Below are 17,497 nucleotides of genomic sequence, written 5' to 3' on the forward strand. Positions count from 1 at the left end.
ATGCGCCAGCCGCGGTCGGCGACGCCAGCCGTGCCAGGGACGGTGCCAGCCGTGCCAGGGACGGTGCCAGGGATGGTGCCAGCCGTGCCAGGGTCGGTGCCGTGGTCCTCGCTGGCTCCTCTGGGCACCGGCACAAGACTCGTTAGGCAGCCAGGTCGCCACCGCGCTGCTTACCTGGAGCTTCGAGCAATTGCTTGTAAACGCTCAGGAAAGCCGTCTCAGCCTCCTTGCTTCTCTTACTAAGTGCAATCACCTGCGGGGAGAGGGATACAGGGGTCAGGGATTGGAGGAAGGGACCGGCCGAGCTGGTGGGATCAGCAGCACCGCAGCCGCACACGGATCCACACCCGCTCCGTGCCCCGCGCAGCCGTCGCTGCCTGTGGCCAAACTCCTCGCGCTGCTGCCATGTCACGTCGCCCTAAATCATTGATGTGCTCTGAGTAAATGAAAATTATAATTTAATGTCGGCGCTTAAATAAGGAATAAAGAAGCGCGCCCGCTGTTGTGCCCGCCGGGCCGGATCCGGCGCACGGCCTTCCCCAGAGCCCGCCCGGGGTGGTGCTGGGGGTGGAGGTGATGCTCACACCAGGAGTGGGACACGTCCTCCTGTCCCTGTCCCCCTTGGCTGCTGGGGTACCAGGGTGCTGCTGACACTCACGCCAGCCATATCCCAATAACCCAATAATCTGCTGTGTGCTCCCATCCAACATTTATGAGCATGAATCATTTACTCCCTTTAATTTTTCAAGGCACAATGACACCTCGGGGCAGGGGCTGCTGCCCACCAGGTCCCCTTGGTTACCCCTCACATCCAGCCCCACCTGGAGTGGATCGGATGGGGCAGCAGAGAAACACGAGGGCACAGGCATTAGGGTTGGAAGTGACCCATTCCCAGCTGGAAAGAGCCAAATTGGGCACTCACACCAGCCAGCGATGGAGGAAGAGGTGCCCACCCAGCAGACACACTGTTATGACAGGGAAATAATCAATTAAATTGCTCTTAAGCCACCAATGGGCTAATTATGAAACAAAGCCTGAACTTTGGGCCTCAGTCTGGTGGCAGCTCCCACACTGGAGCATTTCCCCTCCTCTGTGCCAGCAGAGCCCCTGGCTCACCCCTCCAGCCCGGATTGCCATGGCTTGTCATTGCAACCCAAAGCAAACGGCTCATTTGTAATCCAGCAGCCACCTGAGCAAGCCGCCTTCTCCTCCGGAGCTCGCAGGCACTGGAGCACAAAGATCATTTTTCTATTGTTAAAATTGTATAAGCCAGGCTTTTTATAGCAGCTCGTACACAAACCTACTTTCTCAGCACCGCGGCTCCAGCAGAGGAGGAATTTGGGGGCTTTTCTTCAGCGTTCTGCAAAAATGCTTGGCTTCAGGGTGCTTTAAAATAATAATAGTGAAGAGGGGAAAGGAGGGAGGGGGCAGCCAGGAGCCAGCACTGCCCGTGTGCTGGAGCAGGACAGAGCCATGCCTGATGAATCTGCCAGTGGGGGATTTGTAGGGATGTGGGGACACAGGGGCTGCTCGTGGCATCAGCCCTGTGTGACCTCCCCATTCCCAAACCCTTTGGAATGCACAGGAGGTGGAGCAGGAGCAGACACGGGGCCATGGGGATGCCTGGACCAGCCCCAGCTGCTCTGAAGAGCTGCATCTCCCCTGAGCTGGTATCAGCCAAAGGGTGCAGAGCAAAAATCCAGCCCAAATGTTCTCCATCCCCTCTCCATCACCTGTGCCTGTCCCTGTGCACCCCCAATCCTTGCCAGGGGCAAAGAGCTGGCCCAGGCTCCAAACCAAGCTGTTTGCACTGCATTTCCTCCCTCAAGTCACATCTCAGAGACAAAACATTTTCCAAAGGGAACCTTTCCCTCTCCTCAGCAATCCCTGTGGAGGTCTGAGCACGCGCATGGGTGGGGTGGGAAGGAGCCTGCAGCATCCCCTGAGCTGGGTTCCAGCACATTCCAGCCCAAGTCAGTGCCAGGGCAGCACCAGCGTGGGCAACTGGCACGTGGTGAGGCAGACACCCACTCAGCTCTTCCACAGTCCCACTAAACTTGTAGGAAATGTCAGTAGAAAGAAAGATATTTAACATTTTCAGTGATCTTTTCCAGATGGGGGATAATTTACTCAAATGCCAGGGGAGATTCCTGCTGGAGCAGCTCTGAGTCCCACACAGGGATGGCTCACCCAACACTGAAACTGCTGTAATTCCTCAGACAGCGCTGAATAAACACCTGGGAAAAGCCCAGGTCAGCCCTAAAATCAAGATCTTATAACAAAACACCTAAATTCTCACTTCCTTGATGCAGAACCAAACCCTGCATCCACACCCAAGAAGATGACACCTGAAAACATGCTGCAAAGAGCAGGAAACGGCAAAAAATGGGGGAGCTGAGAAGCAGCCCCGGTTCAGCTCAGGGTGGCATCGCTGTCATTCTCCCCATCACCACGATGCCTGTGAGTGACACAAACCCACTGCCCACCTGCAGAGCCCTCAGTGCCCGCTCTGAGCGAGCTCTGCATGTGCATTTAACACCCAGGTATTCTTCATTCCCTTTTTTCCTCCTCCACAGCACCCGTGGGCTCAAGGTGAGGCTCGGCACGGGATCGCCGCCGTCTGATAAATTACATTTCCGCGCCGGGTCCTTTTCATGGCTGGTGACTTTCCAGCAAAGCAATTATCACTGCAGAATGCGTAATAGCCTAATTAATTACTATTGTCAGGCTGGCCTCTGTGCCATGATTATACCTTCCGAAGCCAACTTTTTAAACATTTGGAAGCAGAAATATTATTATAATTGAGTGACAAAATGGTAAAACTCCCCCGGCGCTCGGAGCGTCTGAGCATCCCCGCTCCAGAGGCGCGGGATCTGCGGAGAGTTTATTCTTGCATCCACCAGATCAAGTGCAGGATAAGTAGTGGGTTATTTCCATCTAAATACTGGTGGCAGTAAACCACAAATGAGCTCTTTTTCAGCGTGGAGGAACAGCTGTCGGGGGAGAAAGCGGCAGCAGAGACCCCAAATGTTGAAGAAAAGTGATGAAAAAAAAATTAATTCAAGGCTTCGCTGTTTTTCTTGGGTGGTTTTTTTTTTTGCTGATGTGTAAAGAAGTTGGGGAGAGAGAGAGAGAGGGTGGCAAGGAGGGGGAGGTTGGGAAGGAGCCACTGTCCTGGGAGAGCTCTGGGGCTGGACCACCACGAGGAACCAGACACGTGTTGGGGTCCTTTGGTGCCTCTGTGTCCCAACAACCCCTTAAATCCACCACAAGTGTGCACAGAGCCATTGTGCACCCACAGGTTCCTCACACGCCCCCACAGACCCATCACAGACACACACAAACCCCTCGCACACATCCACAGACCCATCAAGCACTCACAGACCCATCACACCCCCCATACACCCACTGCACACCCACCCAAACCCATCACACCCACCCAGACCCCACAGCATCCCCCCCCACCCACCATTCCTCCAAAGGCAGGAGCAGCTCCCAAGATTTTCACAAGGCCAAAAAGCAATTCATGTCAAAAAGATCAATAATATAAAAATAAAGCCTGAGAATTCTAGTTAAAGGGAACATCACAGAAATATGTTGTTCACGTCCATGATTTGGAGATTAAAAAAAAAAAGGGGGGGGGGGGAAAGAAGAATCAATATAAGTTCTTTAGATGATGTTATTTCTAATGAGAAATACACCAAGACTGCTGCAAATAACTGCTTAACGGAGGAAAAAAAATGCATTAATAATTTACTGTCCAAAGCGCGGGATCCCGAATGAGAGAAAATTGCTGCTGGTTCTTAATTTGGTTGTAATATTGCCTGACAAGTTCAGTGATGTTTTGGCAAAGTTCTTGAGAGCAGAGACTGAGAATACTCAGTTCATTAGGTTATTTTTCCTCTCTTTTTTCCCACATCATCCTGACCCTGCTGCCTCAGGGAGAAGGTGCCCAAGCTCTTTCCTTCCTGTGCACCACAGGATTTCTTGGGCTGAGCACCCACACCAGCAACAGGGAAAATGTTTCAAGCTTATCCACCCTCCCCACCATAACTTAATCCATGTTTTTTCACTGACTGTTCGAGCTGGTTCTTTCCTTTTTTTTTTTTTTTTTTCCCCATTCTTTTTCCCTGAATTTATTTTTTTAGAGCATTTGCTGACAGTTGGCAGCTCTGAACCATCTGCCACCACCACCAATCTCAAAATCAAAGTTTTCAGCATCCAACCCAACGAGGAACAGGCTGATTTCTGACCCACCACCAGGAGAAGGTGCCACCTGGGCGGGTTAATTCCCAGCAAGGATTTCTTGCAAGTCCCGCATAATTTTTTTTCTACGAAAAAATATTTTCCTGGAAAGTTGTGCTTGTGGAAAAATATTTTTTCCTGCAAAAATAAGCAAAATTGTGTGGCAGACAGCAGTGGGCCAGGTTGGTGTGGGATACAGGCAGGGATGCTCAGGCTCTGCATCCTTGGCATGGATGATGGGGGGGATGAGGGGGTTCCCACTGATCCCCAGATTTGGGATGCAGCCAGGCTGGCCCTGCACCCCAAGGATTGCAAAGTTTCACCTCCCACTTAGCAGAACAAAACTTTTAATTTAGATGTTTTCATCTATCTATCAGAGTAAAAAAAAATAAGTTTAAAATAATGACTGTAATAAATGAAGGTAATTAATTGTAGTTTGTTCCTTTACTGTCTAGTCAGCTTAATTTTACCTTTTCATCTAATAATGAGAAAATAATTTTTGTGCTCTGAGGGTTAATGATATGTAACTGCAAGAGCTGCTAATTGCATGTTGCAAACTATTCATCAAAATCCCCATCTGCGCTACTTGATTATGTTTGCTAAATTATTGCTTTGAATTATCTTTCATAAAGCAACTTTTGTAATTAGCAGGGCTTTCGCTCTGCTCTTTTCTCCGGCACAAGGATATTCAAACTTTGTCCCTCTCAAGCTGTTGCCATTAAACTGCTTTTGGGGAGAGAAAGGAGCTGCCCTTTAGTTGAAGAGGGGGGAAAAAATAAAAGCTGAGTTTATCCCCTGTGGTTACAATTTCTTCTTCTGGTCCTGCTACTCCTTCCTCGAGGAAAAAAAATTGTGTAAGAGCTTAAATATTTAGATGTATTCAGGAATAGGAGAGAGAAAGGGCCCAACAAGCCCATCCACACCCCTCCAGGTTAATATTTTTTAAAATAATCTTTTTTCCCTTTTTTTCCTTCCCATTTAGAGGAAGAAGCAAAGGGGGAATGTTTGCCATTCATCAAGCTGAGTTTATGGGGTGATGCAGGTGGTGGAGCACTCGGCTCTCCCTGCTTAATATTCATGGGGAGAGAGGAAAAGTGGGGTTTTAGGGGAAAATATATGGGATGGGAGTGGTGCAGATTTTCAAAATTAAACGAGGAAAAAAGAGGGAAAAAGAGGAAAAAGGAAGAAAAGAGGAAAAAAGAAGGGGGAAGGGAAAAAAGAGGGGAAAGAGAGAAAAAGGTAAATGCAGGAAAAGGGAAAAGAGAGGAAACAAAGAAACAAATAGGGGAAAAAGGGGGGGAAAGAAAAAGAGAGAAGAAACAGAAAAGAGGAAAAAAGCATAAAGAGAGAAAAGAGAGAAGATAAGAAAAAGATGAAAAGGAGGAAAAAGGAAAAATATTTGAAAAGAAAAGGAAAACAGAGAAGGATTAAAGGGAAGGGGGAAAATGATAGGGGAAAAAGGAAGGGAGAAAAGGGAAGGGAAAAGAGGGAAGGGAAAAGAGGGAAGGGAAAAGAGGGGGGAAAGGGGAAAAAGGGGAAGAACAGAGTCCTGAGCCCCCTTTAACCTGGCTCCAGGAGCAGCAGCACCTCACTTGTGCCCACCCTGCACCGCCTGGCACCAAAGCAGCACAGAAACCCAACCTCAAGGCAGCAGAATCCACTTTTTGGGCTAAAACCCCCCAAAACCTCCCGTGGAAAAACTCCCTGGCGGGAGGGAGGTGGCAGAGCTGGGGAAGCAGCTGCTGCTGAGCTGGGAATTGCATCCTGTTCTCCCTGACACCCCCATAAATCTGGAGCCACTTGGGCGGAGGGGCCGGCTGGGCTTCCCGAAGGACATTGCTCATATTCCTGGAGCGGATCTAATGAGGACTATTGGAAAAAATGCAGTATTTAAAAGACTGAAAATGTATTCCTATTGTTATCACTCTCTTTTATGTGTTTATGCACAGTGCATCGGAATGAATCAATACTGGATTGCTCTATAAATAAATGAGCATATCAGTAAACCCAGTAATAAAATGAAGTGATGAAAAATATGGAAATCAGCCACATTTGTGTAAATCCACTTATTGTTTACTTTAATATTTTCCTATGCAGTTCCGTAGCTCCGAAGAGACAGATTTAAAACCAGGTAATGCTCAGCAGATGACAGATCCTAATGTGTCGCTGCTGGCGAGCTCGGAACACCGGCAGCTCTCCAGGGGTTTCCATCCAGGCACATTAGAGGAGCAGGGGAAGCAGCCCCTGAAGAAAACACTGAATTGCCAGGGAGAAAAGAGGTGTCCTGAAGTGCCACGAGACTCTCACCAGCATCAGGGACCAAAGCCAAGGCTCACGTGGGTGTGGAGCACCTGGGGCAGGATGGCGAAGCCTCCCCTGGCAGCATGGTGGGCTGGGACCATGTTGTCCCACCCCAGTGGCTCGGTTCCTCCTCAGATCCCCCACTGCAACCTCATCCTGGGATCCTGGATGTGCCACAGCCCCTCCTGGGAACACCACGGCATTTCCCAGTTACACTGAGCATTTCCCAGCCATGGCACCTCCTGGCTATGTCACTGCGCTTCCTGGTCATGCTTTGGCAACCCCTGAAAACGTCATGGCATCTCCAAACCACACCCTGGCATCTCCAATCCACACCTGGCATCTCCAGGCCGCACCCTGGCACCTCCCAGAGATATCTTGGCCCCTTCTGACACTTCCCAGCACTGGGGGCTCCTTGCCCTGCCTGGAAGCTCTGTCCAGTCTGTCCCTCCTAAAGCTCTCCCCATTTCAACCCCCCAAGAGCCAACAGGCTGGGAAGGGCCTGGGATCATGCCCAGGACCGTGGGTGGTGAGGGCAGGTCCTGCCCCCGCTGCCCAGCTCTCCTCTGAGCATTCCCCATAGCGCTGCCAGTTTTCCCTCCCACCCAGCCAGGCTGGTAGAAACACCCCTCCCCACACAGCCTCCAAGAAAAGCTATTTTAGAGTTGCTCTTTTTTTTCTTCCCCCCCCCCCACCCTTTCTCATCTTTTTTTTAATTCATTTTTTTCTAACAAACAACCCATCTCCCCCCATCTGGGCTGCGAGCTGGGTGCCAGCAGCTCCGCGCCAGGCGCTCAACGTTTGCTTTTTATAAACGCCTCGAAACCCAAAATTCCCTCCCGCGCTGCTGGGATGCATCCAGGTGGATACTGCATCCAGCAGGATGCTGCACCCCACCAAGGAGCCCCTTTCCTACAGCTCTGCCCACCCAACAGGGCTACCAGAGGTGGCAAGAGCCAGAAATCCCCAAACCTCAAGGTTAGGGGCTAAAATTTGCCTTTGTGGCCAGTTAACCCCCCTTTTGTTAGTCGCTCACATCTACAGCTCCCAAAAATCTCATTGCTGGGGAGGAAAATCCTCTGTCCTGCCGAGTTAATTCCCTAACAGCAGATCTCCTGAACCTCAGGTACATTTTTTTCCTAAATTCCCAACTGAGTTCAATTAAATGTTTATGAGACTCTGCGCTTTCCCCCACCACCCTGCCAGCACCATGAAGCTCCTTCTGGAACAAAACAAAAACAAAAGGTGGACAAAAACAACAAGAAAAATAGTGTGTGTGTGGGGGGGGGAAATAAAATAAAATAAAATAAAATAAAATAAAGGGGTTAAAAAGGATAGAGTTTGAATTTAAATAAGAATAAAATAAAATAAACCAGTTTATAGATAAAATAAGATAAAGTAGAATAAAAGGGGTATTAACATGAATAAGGGTTGAAGGAATTCTGTAGTTTGAATTTGCAGAATACAATTCCGCAAGACCAGTTGGGCTGTTGAGATAATCAGGCAGTATTGCTAAGCAGTATTCACATGAATAATTGAAGGAATTCTGTATTCCCCGCAAAAGAAAAGGCAAGCCGAGAGGGCTGTTGAGATAATCAGGAGCTTGCTAATCAATATTCTCAGCCCCAGCCTCCTCCTCGCTTCTCCAAAAGGAGCAGTGCCATAAGCTCATCAGTAACTGTAAAAAAAACATCGCACTCCGAGTGTCAAAATAGTCAAGCACAGCATATTGTATTGCCAGATTTCCCTCCCGGTCCACCTCGGTGCCAGATTCCATCCATCAGCAGGGAGGGAAGCCGTCCAAAGATGACTTACTTACGCTTAAGTGTTCATAAATAAGGTTTTTAAGATATAGATGGCTTTTTAATTTTGGTGGAATGTAGGGAAAAAAAAAATAAAATCGAATAAAAAAATGATGGGGTGGATGCGGTGGGAGGAGATGGTTTGGGTGCTGCCTGGTAAATTCCACAGCCCAGGGGATGTCCTGGTCCTTATCCAGCTTGTACCAGGGTGAAAACAGCCGGAAAAAATTTAGGTTGGCACCATAAACTGTGGCAAAAGCTTTGTCTGGTGGGGAGATATGGCAAGAGGACGTATTCCCACTATGGAAACCTCATTAGACAGACTCTAATTACTGCCCTGCAGTCGGGGGGAAGAGACAGACACCATGAAAAACCTGGGCGGGGGGTGGCCATTAATTGCTTTTTGATAAATTGGGGGCTGAGGTGCTGCTGGCCGAGGTCAGGAGGTGCCTGCCTGAGGCTCAGCTGTGCCCCAGGCTCTGGCTGCTGGTGATTCAATACCATCCTGCTCCCAAAATGGGCATTTTTGGGGTAAATTTGGTTTGTGATGGAAGGAGCCGCCTCCCTCTTTATCAGCAGCTGGTCCTGGCCTGCAGGTCTTGCAGTTTGCTCCATTTTCACGTTCCAGCAAAACCTCAAAACTCCCATGAAACCAGCCTGGCACCCCAGCACTGTGAGGATTTAAGCTGTGGCCGCCTGAATCACCCTGAATCACGAGGGATTTGGCTCTTTCCTCCCCGGCATCACCAAACCCACCTGGCTGTGCCGTGATGGGATGTGGGGCAGGACACTGGGCACAGGGGGCCAGCAGCCTCCCCTGCCAGCCAGGCCACAGGGCAGGGGAGTGACCCCGGCCATCCATCACCCCCTTCCCTCTATGTAAATCCCTGATGCCAAAGATGTATGGAGCCAATTACCAGGGGTCACTGCCGGGTGGAAAATTCAGGCAACGAAGCTCCCGGTCTCCGATGAATTTCTGTGAGATTGCAAGTTACTGCCTTTTATTGGACAATATAAATATTTCACTGTTATATAAAAAAATATTGGCGAGAAAGCAGATAAAGCCGGGTCCTGTGTGTATACAGAGAAGCAGGGAGTGAAAAACGGCCGTCAGCATCTTTTTAACGGCCTCTGGTGCGGCGCAGGAACGGCTGCGGAGGGGTTGGATGACCACGGTGGCACCACAGGACTGGGGGATCTCAGGGACCCCCCAAGGCTACAGTGGGAATGGGAATGGTGCTGGAATGAGCCCAGACACACAGACAGTGGGGTGGCCAAAGGGGTTGTGTCCTGAGCCAGCCACGACAGAGAGCAACACGCAGGATGCAGAAGCAGACAAGAAAACCTTGGAGGCTCAGCGCCATTCCTAAGAAATGGATGTTGTCCCCAAGGCTGTGCCTACCACAGAGGATGCCCAGGAAGGCTGGGGCAGGAACAGCCTCACCATATAGATCAATCCCAAATGCATTTTCCTAAATCATTCCTGGTTTGTCCTTCTGGAATCACATCTGTCCCCATCTGCAGACCCCGTGCCAGCACAGGACACTCTAATTTCATGCTCACCAACACATCAACACATTCCCTGTGACAATGAAGCCAGAGGAAAGAAAAAATAAAAAGCCTATAGGAATCAATACCTCTTTCTCTCTTTCCCTATATTTTATTAAAAACTTTAGCATCAATATTAATGTTTAAATCCCCACCAAGCTGAGTTTAATTACCTGTAAACTGCATCCACAGCTACGTGGACTTTGCTCCTTGCTGCAGTAAATACAGCTGAGAAGGAGCAGTGCCAACATCTCCGAGCATCCCCTTCCCATTCCTGCAGGAAAGGATGAATCCAGCACCCCCCATCCTCAGCAGCATGTGGGGAGGGGATGGTGGGTGATGGAGCCAGAGCCACGACCCCATCTGAGCATGGATGGAGCTGAAAGGAGAAAGGGGAGAGAAGGGAAAAATTGAGATCCCGGGAAGAAAATGATGCGTAAATATAAAATATCTGGGACTCTCACTGCCAAAAGGAATCTGCTTCCAGCCACTACATGAATCACACCGCGCGGGGGGACGAGGGAGAAGCAGTTGAATGGAGTCCATTAGTGGCTGAGGACAATGAATAACTCGCAGGCAGCAGGAGCCGCTCCGGAACGCGGCGAGGGCATGGAGGGCTGGGAGCTGCCAGGGAAACCAAGAGGGACTGGGAGCAGATCCCCCTGAACCCCCACCAGCAGCCACCTCCTCCCTTTGCCTGCTGTGCCAGAAAAGAGGAATACAAGCTTGTTGTGCTTTCCCAACTGCTCCAGCCACATCTTTAACCCCTGGCACCCGTGGGCACACAGCAAACGGCACAGCAGCAGAGGGAGCAGGGATTGGTCCCCGCTGGTGCCACTGGTCACCCCAGCGTCCATCCCAGGGCCACCAGTGGTCCAGGGCACAGATGCTGAGAGTGAGGTTTCAGCATCTAAAATGGAATTGGGGTTTACAGAGCATTATCAGAGGAGCTGTAATGGGATCTCGCAGAGGGCAGAGCTTTGAGACCTGCATCAGATTCCCATTCCCGGGGAGGCAGGAACAGCCTGTGTGTTTAAAAAACCCATCTATCAAGGGATGCTATCACAGGCTCTGGTGTTTTACTGGTGCTCACAGGCAACTCCAGAGTTTTGCCATCCTGCTCCTTCCAGAGGCCAAAGAGGGGCTGATGGAAGGGCTCAGCCTGGTCCTGCCCCTCCAAACCCCACATCCTGGTAAATCCCCCACCAGGCTTCTCCTGCATCCCACAGCCTCAGCTCCTCCCAGCTCTTTAAGGCCCCTTCCCTATTAGATCCACCCCAGGCAGCTTCCCAGGGCCAGGGCTGGGACGGCGGCAGCGGCGTTCGAGGGCTACACTCCCACAATATTCATTTCCATATTCATCCCGTGTTTATCTCGCAGATGTACGGATCCGTTACAATGGAGAAAAAAGAGAACTCAGAATTTGTTCTCAAAAGATATTCAAATTAGTTAATCAAGAGTCCTTTTATCACGTGTCTCCTGTACCAGCAGCAACTATCCATCGAGATAAATGATCAGCTGCTAATAACTGATTACACTGCAGCAAGTGTTTTCTTATCCCCATTACCACCATGTTTAAAGACATTTTATAAATTTCTAATTATCGTAAATTGTTTCTCCTTTGGAAAACATCTTCCCATAGTCATCAGCTGTCAATTTGCTCTGAAAATCTCTCTTTGAAATGAGCTCATTGCAAGATGCTTGGGAAGCAGAGAAAACCCTTCCAGGCTCCTGGCTGGTGGGATGCAGCCTGGACACCTCCACCCCGGGGCACTGGGGGACTGGGATGTTCCTCCATCCCTTCACAAGTGGATCAGACTTGAAAATAAAATAAAAGCATCCATAAGTGGGATCAATCCTGGATGAAGGTGCTGCCTTTACCTGGCTCATGATGCCAAGGAACTGTGTGGTGGAATGGGCTGTGGCTCCAGATGGATTCGCTCTCCAGCGAACCATGGAACAATAAAGAAGCCAACAGTTCATAAAACAGCTCTTGGCAAGCACCAGCTCCTTCCAGCACTGGCATCCCAGGGTGGATCTGGGCTTGGGAGGGCCCTAAATAAGATCCTGCTGGTTTTCTGTGTATTTTACCAGTGAAAGCTAAAATAGTGGAGAGGGTTTGAAGCCAACCAGGACTTTAAATCCAGCGGTGGCCTCGAGCCGCCGCTCCGGCTGATTTCTGGGCCCCATTCATTATTGCAATCAATCAGCTTAAAGAAAAACAACCGCATAAACAACAATAAACCAACCTCTAAACTTTCTCAGGCACTTTAATGGGTCCTTCCATCTTCCCCAGCCACGACCACAGGGCTGGAGCTGCCATCCATGGGCCAGGATACAGATGGGAAGAGGACATGATGGCACAGGCAGAGCATCCGTGTGCTCCTGGATGCAATGGGCTCCCCTGACACCCACTATTCCCCAAAAGCACCAGTCACACAACCCTTCTTGGGTGATGGTGGCTCCACTGGTGACATTCACTGCCTGGGGATGATCAGGACAGGCACATGCCAACTGTCCCCCATGGTGTATCCAGACCCTGGAGATATTTGCCAGGGTTTGGCCAAGCGTCTCCATGCCGGAGCTGATTGAGCCAAAGCTGCCAGAGGCAGAGGCAACACAGAGACACAGGATGGAAGGAGGAGGAGGTGGAGGAAGGCTGCCCAGGACAAGCTCCCTGCAGAGGATCAGGGTGTCCAGCCCAGCATGTCCTCCAGGCAGAGCAGGGCCCGTGGATGCCAGGAAAGGGAGGAGCAGCCGACGGGACGCGGAGCCTGGCACGGAGCAGCCAAGGTCCTTCCCGGCTCCAGGGGGGCTCAGACCAGGGGAGGAGACGCCGCAGGCACCAGCCATGCCATTATACACTTTATTGATGCTGTTCTGAAGAAAGCTAATCAATATATTAGATTTCCCAAAGAAAGAAAACACCAGCTGCCAGCAGCCCATAACTCCTCCGCCGCCGCGCTGCATTTTTCCATCAAGCCCCGGAGCCGCGCGTGGCTGCGCAAGATGAGGTCACGTTCAAGAGGAGACCTTCTGCTCCTCTGGCCACCAGGTCAGAGCCAGGGCCACGGCCACTGGGCAGCCACATGCCAAAGCCCACGGCTCCTGCCTGGGGTTGAAATGTGGGATTCTCCAATTATTTTGCACCAGCATCGAGTGTGGGGTGCAGGGAGAGAGCCCAGCACCCAGCAGGACAAACCCAGCCTGGCCCAACAGGGCTCCCCAGGGAACTCCCGGTCCTGATGCCTGTATGGACTCACAGACCCCATCTGCAGTTCATAAGGGTTCCCCAAGAGCTTTTCCCATTGGGAAGAGCCATTTGGAAACTGCCCTTCCCCAGCCACATTTCCCTGTAGAAACATTCCCACGACATTGATCACTCCCAAATGTGGCCACTCAGCCACACACCAGGACTGGAGGGAAACTGGAAAGCACCAAACCAATGGATGCTCCTGATCCTGGCACACAGAACCCTGGAACACCAAACTGTGGCACCTGATGTGCCCTGCTCCCCACTGCCCACTCCCCATCACCACTGCTGGTAGTGACCATTCCTCAAACTATTAAAGCCTGTGCTGTGGCAGCTCCAAAAGCCATTTTAAAAGGACAGGATAAATCCACGTTGGACAGGCAGGAAAGCAGACTGACGTCACAGGGAATTGATTAGTGCTTTAATAGAATTGGATCATTGGGAGGGCTGCAGACCCTGTTTCAGAAACCCAAATGTTATGCAGATTCACATTGAAAACCCTAAACCAGGGCGCATTTATTTAACCAAGGCAGAGTAAATGTCCCACATTTCCCCAGGATTATCTGAACCATATCAGATATAATCCAATGATCTGTAAAGTGATTATACCCAACTGAATATACGAGATCTCTTCTGGTAATGCAATATTTCATCCAGCTGCAGACATTAGGAGGAGGCAAACAAAGGAGGAGATTTAATAAGTGGAAATAAAACTATAGGCAGAGATAGTTTTAAATTTTTCTTTTTTTTTTGTATCGCATCTAATTGCAATCAACAACAGACATCTGACACAGTGACAGCATCAGCAAAATTGCTGCTGAGAGCACAGAATCTTTGTCTAAAAATAATCAGACATTCAGCGCACCACTGTTTGTTATAATGGTAATCGATGCTGGAGGCTTTGAATTCCATCAATTTATAGATCTGCTCTGTTCTGCCTGGTGATTGTGTTCTGCACACATCCCCTCCCGCTCGGCGCAGGCAGCGCCGGGGCACTGTGTGATTAAGATAAGCTCAGATTCCTTTCATACATTCCTTATCAGCTCTAATTCTCCACCAGGCAGAGATGTTCACAGCAGTTAAAGATTAGTTCAGCTTCTCAGACGCCAAATTTGAGGGTATTGATCAATAAATCAAATCACGGCAATCAATCGCCCGATCCAAGTCTAGCCGATGCATTATTACTGGCGCCTTCCAAGCCGAGGCTTTTTCATGGGTTTCATCAAAACGCGGCTTCCCTGGCTCCCCGCCAGCTCCTGGGCTGCCTAATAGACTCCACAGCAGAGGAGCTCCAGCCCAGCAGAAGAGCAATAAATCTCTCATCAAACAGCCGATAGAGAAACAAGATGAACATCTGTTTTGCTGCAATGAAACTCCTGTGTTCTTCAGAAGCTGCAAACCAGGTCTGACAGACCACCCCAAAGGCAGCTTTGCCTTCAACAAAGCAGCAAAGCAGAATATTTGCCGGTTATTTCAATCAGGTAATTTAAGAAGACTTTGCATTCTCCTCTCTGCAGCTGCCGGAGCTTTACAGACAGGATTCCTGCTCAGTCGATAATAAAAGCCATCCTGGGACCCTGTACTATGAAGGCAATTTTATGATACCCATTATGTGGCAATGTAACTTCATTAAAAGCTGTTTATTCCCTCTAAGCATTTTAAGCACTTTCCCTCACCCATAAAGAAGAGGCTCTCGGTGCACTGGGAAGGTTATTTGTGCCGGGAGCTGCTTTTGGGGATTTCTGAGCGGGATGAGGGTCGTGCCAGCAGCAGGATCCTGGCAAAGGGGCTTCTCCTCCCATCCAGCAGCGAGTCGGGAGCTGTATATTATTTTTATTATCCACTCCAGATGAGCTGCATTTACTGGAGCTCCATTCAGGTGACATTCATTATTTATTTCTTTTCTAAATTATTACGGACGAGCGCCCCAAAAATCCACTTTCACTGCAAGGATGGGCTGGCTCCTCTGAAGGTTTGCTGCACACCCATTTGCTCTTCCATTTGGGATAATTTGGGGTGCCTCAGCCCTAGGAACTTAATTTTCTAACCCAATGCTATAATTCAGCATCCAAGGATGGAGCTGTAACCACGGCAAAGCAGGAGCCAAATCCCATCCTGCAGCCAACTGCATTCCAAGACTCACCTTGCTCCAAAGGAAGGACAAAATGAAATCCTTCAAAACAACTAAATCTCCAACTCAATGCTCCTTATTCCTTCTGGTAAATTGAGCCTCTCAAAAAAACCCAAAAAATGAGAGTTTGGTCCCATCTTGGTGCTCAGCAAATTATTAAGTTCATTTTTGATAAGCATAACTGATGGACAACAATAAACACAGCTTGGGGACAACTCTCCTAAAAGCTGCCAAAACACGGAGCTGAAGAGTTAATTCCCCATGGCAGGGATTTGTCTCCAGATGGGATTTAGGAGCACCTTCACCTCTCCAGGCTGGTGGGGCAGGGTGGGTGCTGGAGCTGCCCAAGGGGGCCAGCAGCAAGCGGCTGTTTGTGCTCTGCTGCCATTCCAGAGTCAATGAAACCACCCACAGCCACCTCCCAGCCTAACGAGGCATCCTCAATTAGCCAGTGGCCTGGGAGAAATTATCCCTAGAGCGGGGCAAGCCAGCCCATATTTCTATATGGTACTTGAAATAATGTGAATTAAAGAAGAGAAAAGGCAGGGAATGAGAGAGAGAGAGAGAGAATGGGTGGCTCAGATAAAGGGGTGAATCCCCCATTTTTTGCTCCTGGCAAATTTTCTCCTCCTGCCACCCAGGTTTTTTTTGCTTTGTGCAAAAGGCTGCCATGTTTTTAGGGATTGGACTGAGAGGTCTGTTTAGGCAGGATCACCACACACTGCTACCACATCCTCCTGAGTAAATACTCCCTGAAAAACACCTCGGGGAATGCACTCAAAGGACATGGCTGCATCTTCACCAATTCATAATTAGAACAACCATTGGCATGAATATCCATGCTCCAAGGAAAAGAAATTTCCCTGCTTACTACCTTCAAAAAACCTGCACCTTTCTCCAAATAAATGGATGCAGAGACCTTGCCTGGCTTGTGGGAAGAGCACGGGACAGGACAGGATCCTGAGCTCATCACTGAGCACCAAACTCAACAGCAACAGCTCAATATTCTCCCATAAACACACAAACAAACGTGGAAAATACTGTTAATGGCTCAGTATTTCTTTAAACAGAGTCGCCAAGGAAAAATAGAATTACTAGAATACATTTTAATTGATTTACAACAGCACTTAGTAACAGTGATAAAAGAAAAACTTGTTTTATTGGACCTCCTGCTAATTAGCTGGAGTGACTCCGGGTTGGAAAAGTGTATTCCTGCAACCTGGCACGACCCCGACCAGCACCTAACACCAAACAGCTTTTGAGCACAGAAATCCCTTCAGGAGAATCAGAGCAAACACACAGCCAGGTGGTTACTGGCAAGAGACAGTGGAGAAAAAAGGGCTGGAGCCCCTGAACAGGATACACCAACCCCTCCAGCAGATTCCAGCATCCTCTTCCCATCCATAAATATGCCTTTACTATGACTGTGATATATCCTTCCCTTAATGACTTTTAAGGGCACCAGATAAAGTCGAAAGGAGTGCACAGGCAACAGGCAAATGTTTAATATTCAATAAATGTGTCAATTTTACATACGGATGCAAATGGGGCTTTATTGAAGAATTGGTAAACTTCCTTGGAGGAAAGTAAGTGCGTTTTAGCCTTCAAGGGGTCCCCGAAGAATAGAAATGGAATGTGATTTGTGATAAAACTCAGCTGCTCTATAAAAGACGTTAAATAAATGTTGCTGTTTCACTGGGGATATACAGAATTGATTGCATTATAGACCCATTGGAAGGCGCGCGTTCCCGCCAGCCACCCGCTCGCTCCGTGCAGCCCCTTTCCATCCTCTCACGTTGGCTTCCTAATTCCAGCACAGAATTTTCTGGAAATGCTTTAAAACAGCCTTTCCCCGTGGCTTTGCATGCTACGGCACCCCAAGCATCAGCTGGGCTGGATCTGCCTGGTTTCTGATTTCAGGGAGACACCAGACCCTGCGCTGCAGGGTGGGAGCCACCACGGGTGATAGAACCATGGAATGGTCTGGCTTGGAAGGGACCTTAAAGATCATCTTGTTCCAACCCCACTGCCACGGGCAGGAGCACCTTCCGCTAGACCGAGCTGCTGCTCTTGATCCATCCCAGGCTTTTCAATTCCTGCAAAACCCCAACATTCCCCTATTTTTGCATCACCACGGCCGACAGCGCAGAAACCAGAATTACCGTTAAACACAGAATGGGGGACGAGAAACAATTAAAACCATTTTCACCACAGAGA

At 49.4% G+C, this 17,497-nt stretch overlaps 1 protein-coding gene across 1 annotated transcript in view; it reads right to left on the minus strand.

The window, feature by feature from the left end:
* The window catches only part of CUX2 (cut like homeobox 2), a 61,967-nt gene that overhangs the window by 16,980 nt on the left and 27,490 nt on the right, over positions 1 to 17,497 (minus strand). Inside the window, 1 exon segment of the mRNA XM_030959061.1 lies at positions 175 to 253. Coding sequence (XP_030814921.1) covers positions 175 to 253 — 79 coding nt within the window.

This window comes from Camarhynchus parvulus, chromosome 15 (genome assembly GCF_901933205.1).
Source record: "Camarhynchus parvulus chromosome 15, STF_HiC, whole genome shotgun sequence".
NCBI classification, from domain to species: Eukaryota; Metazoa; Chordata; class Aves; order Passeriformes; family Thraupidae; genus Camarhynchus; species Camarhynchus parvulus.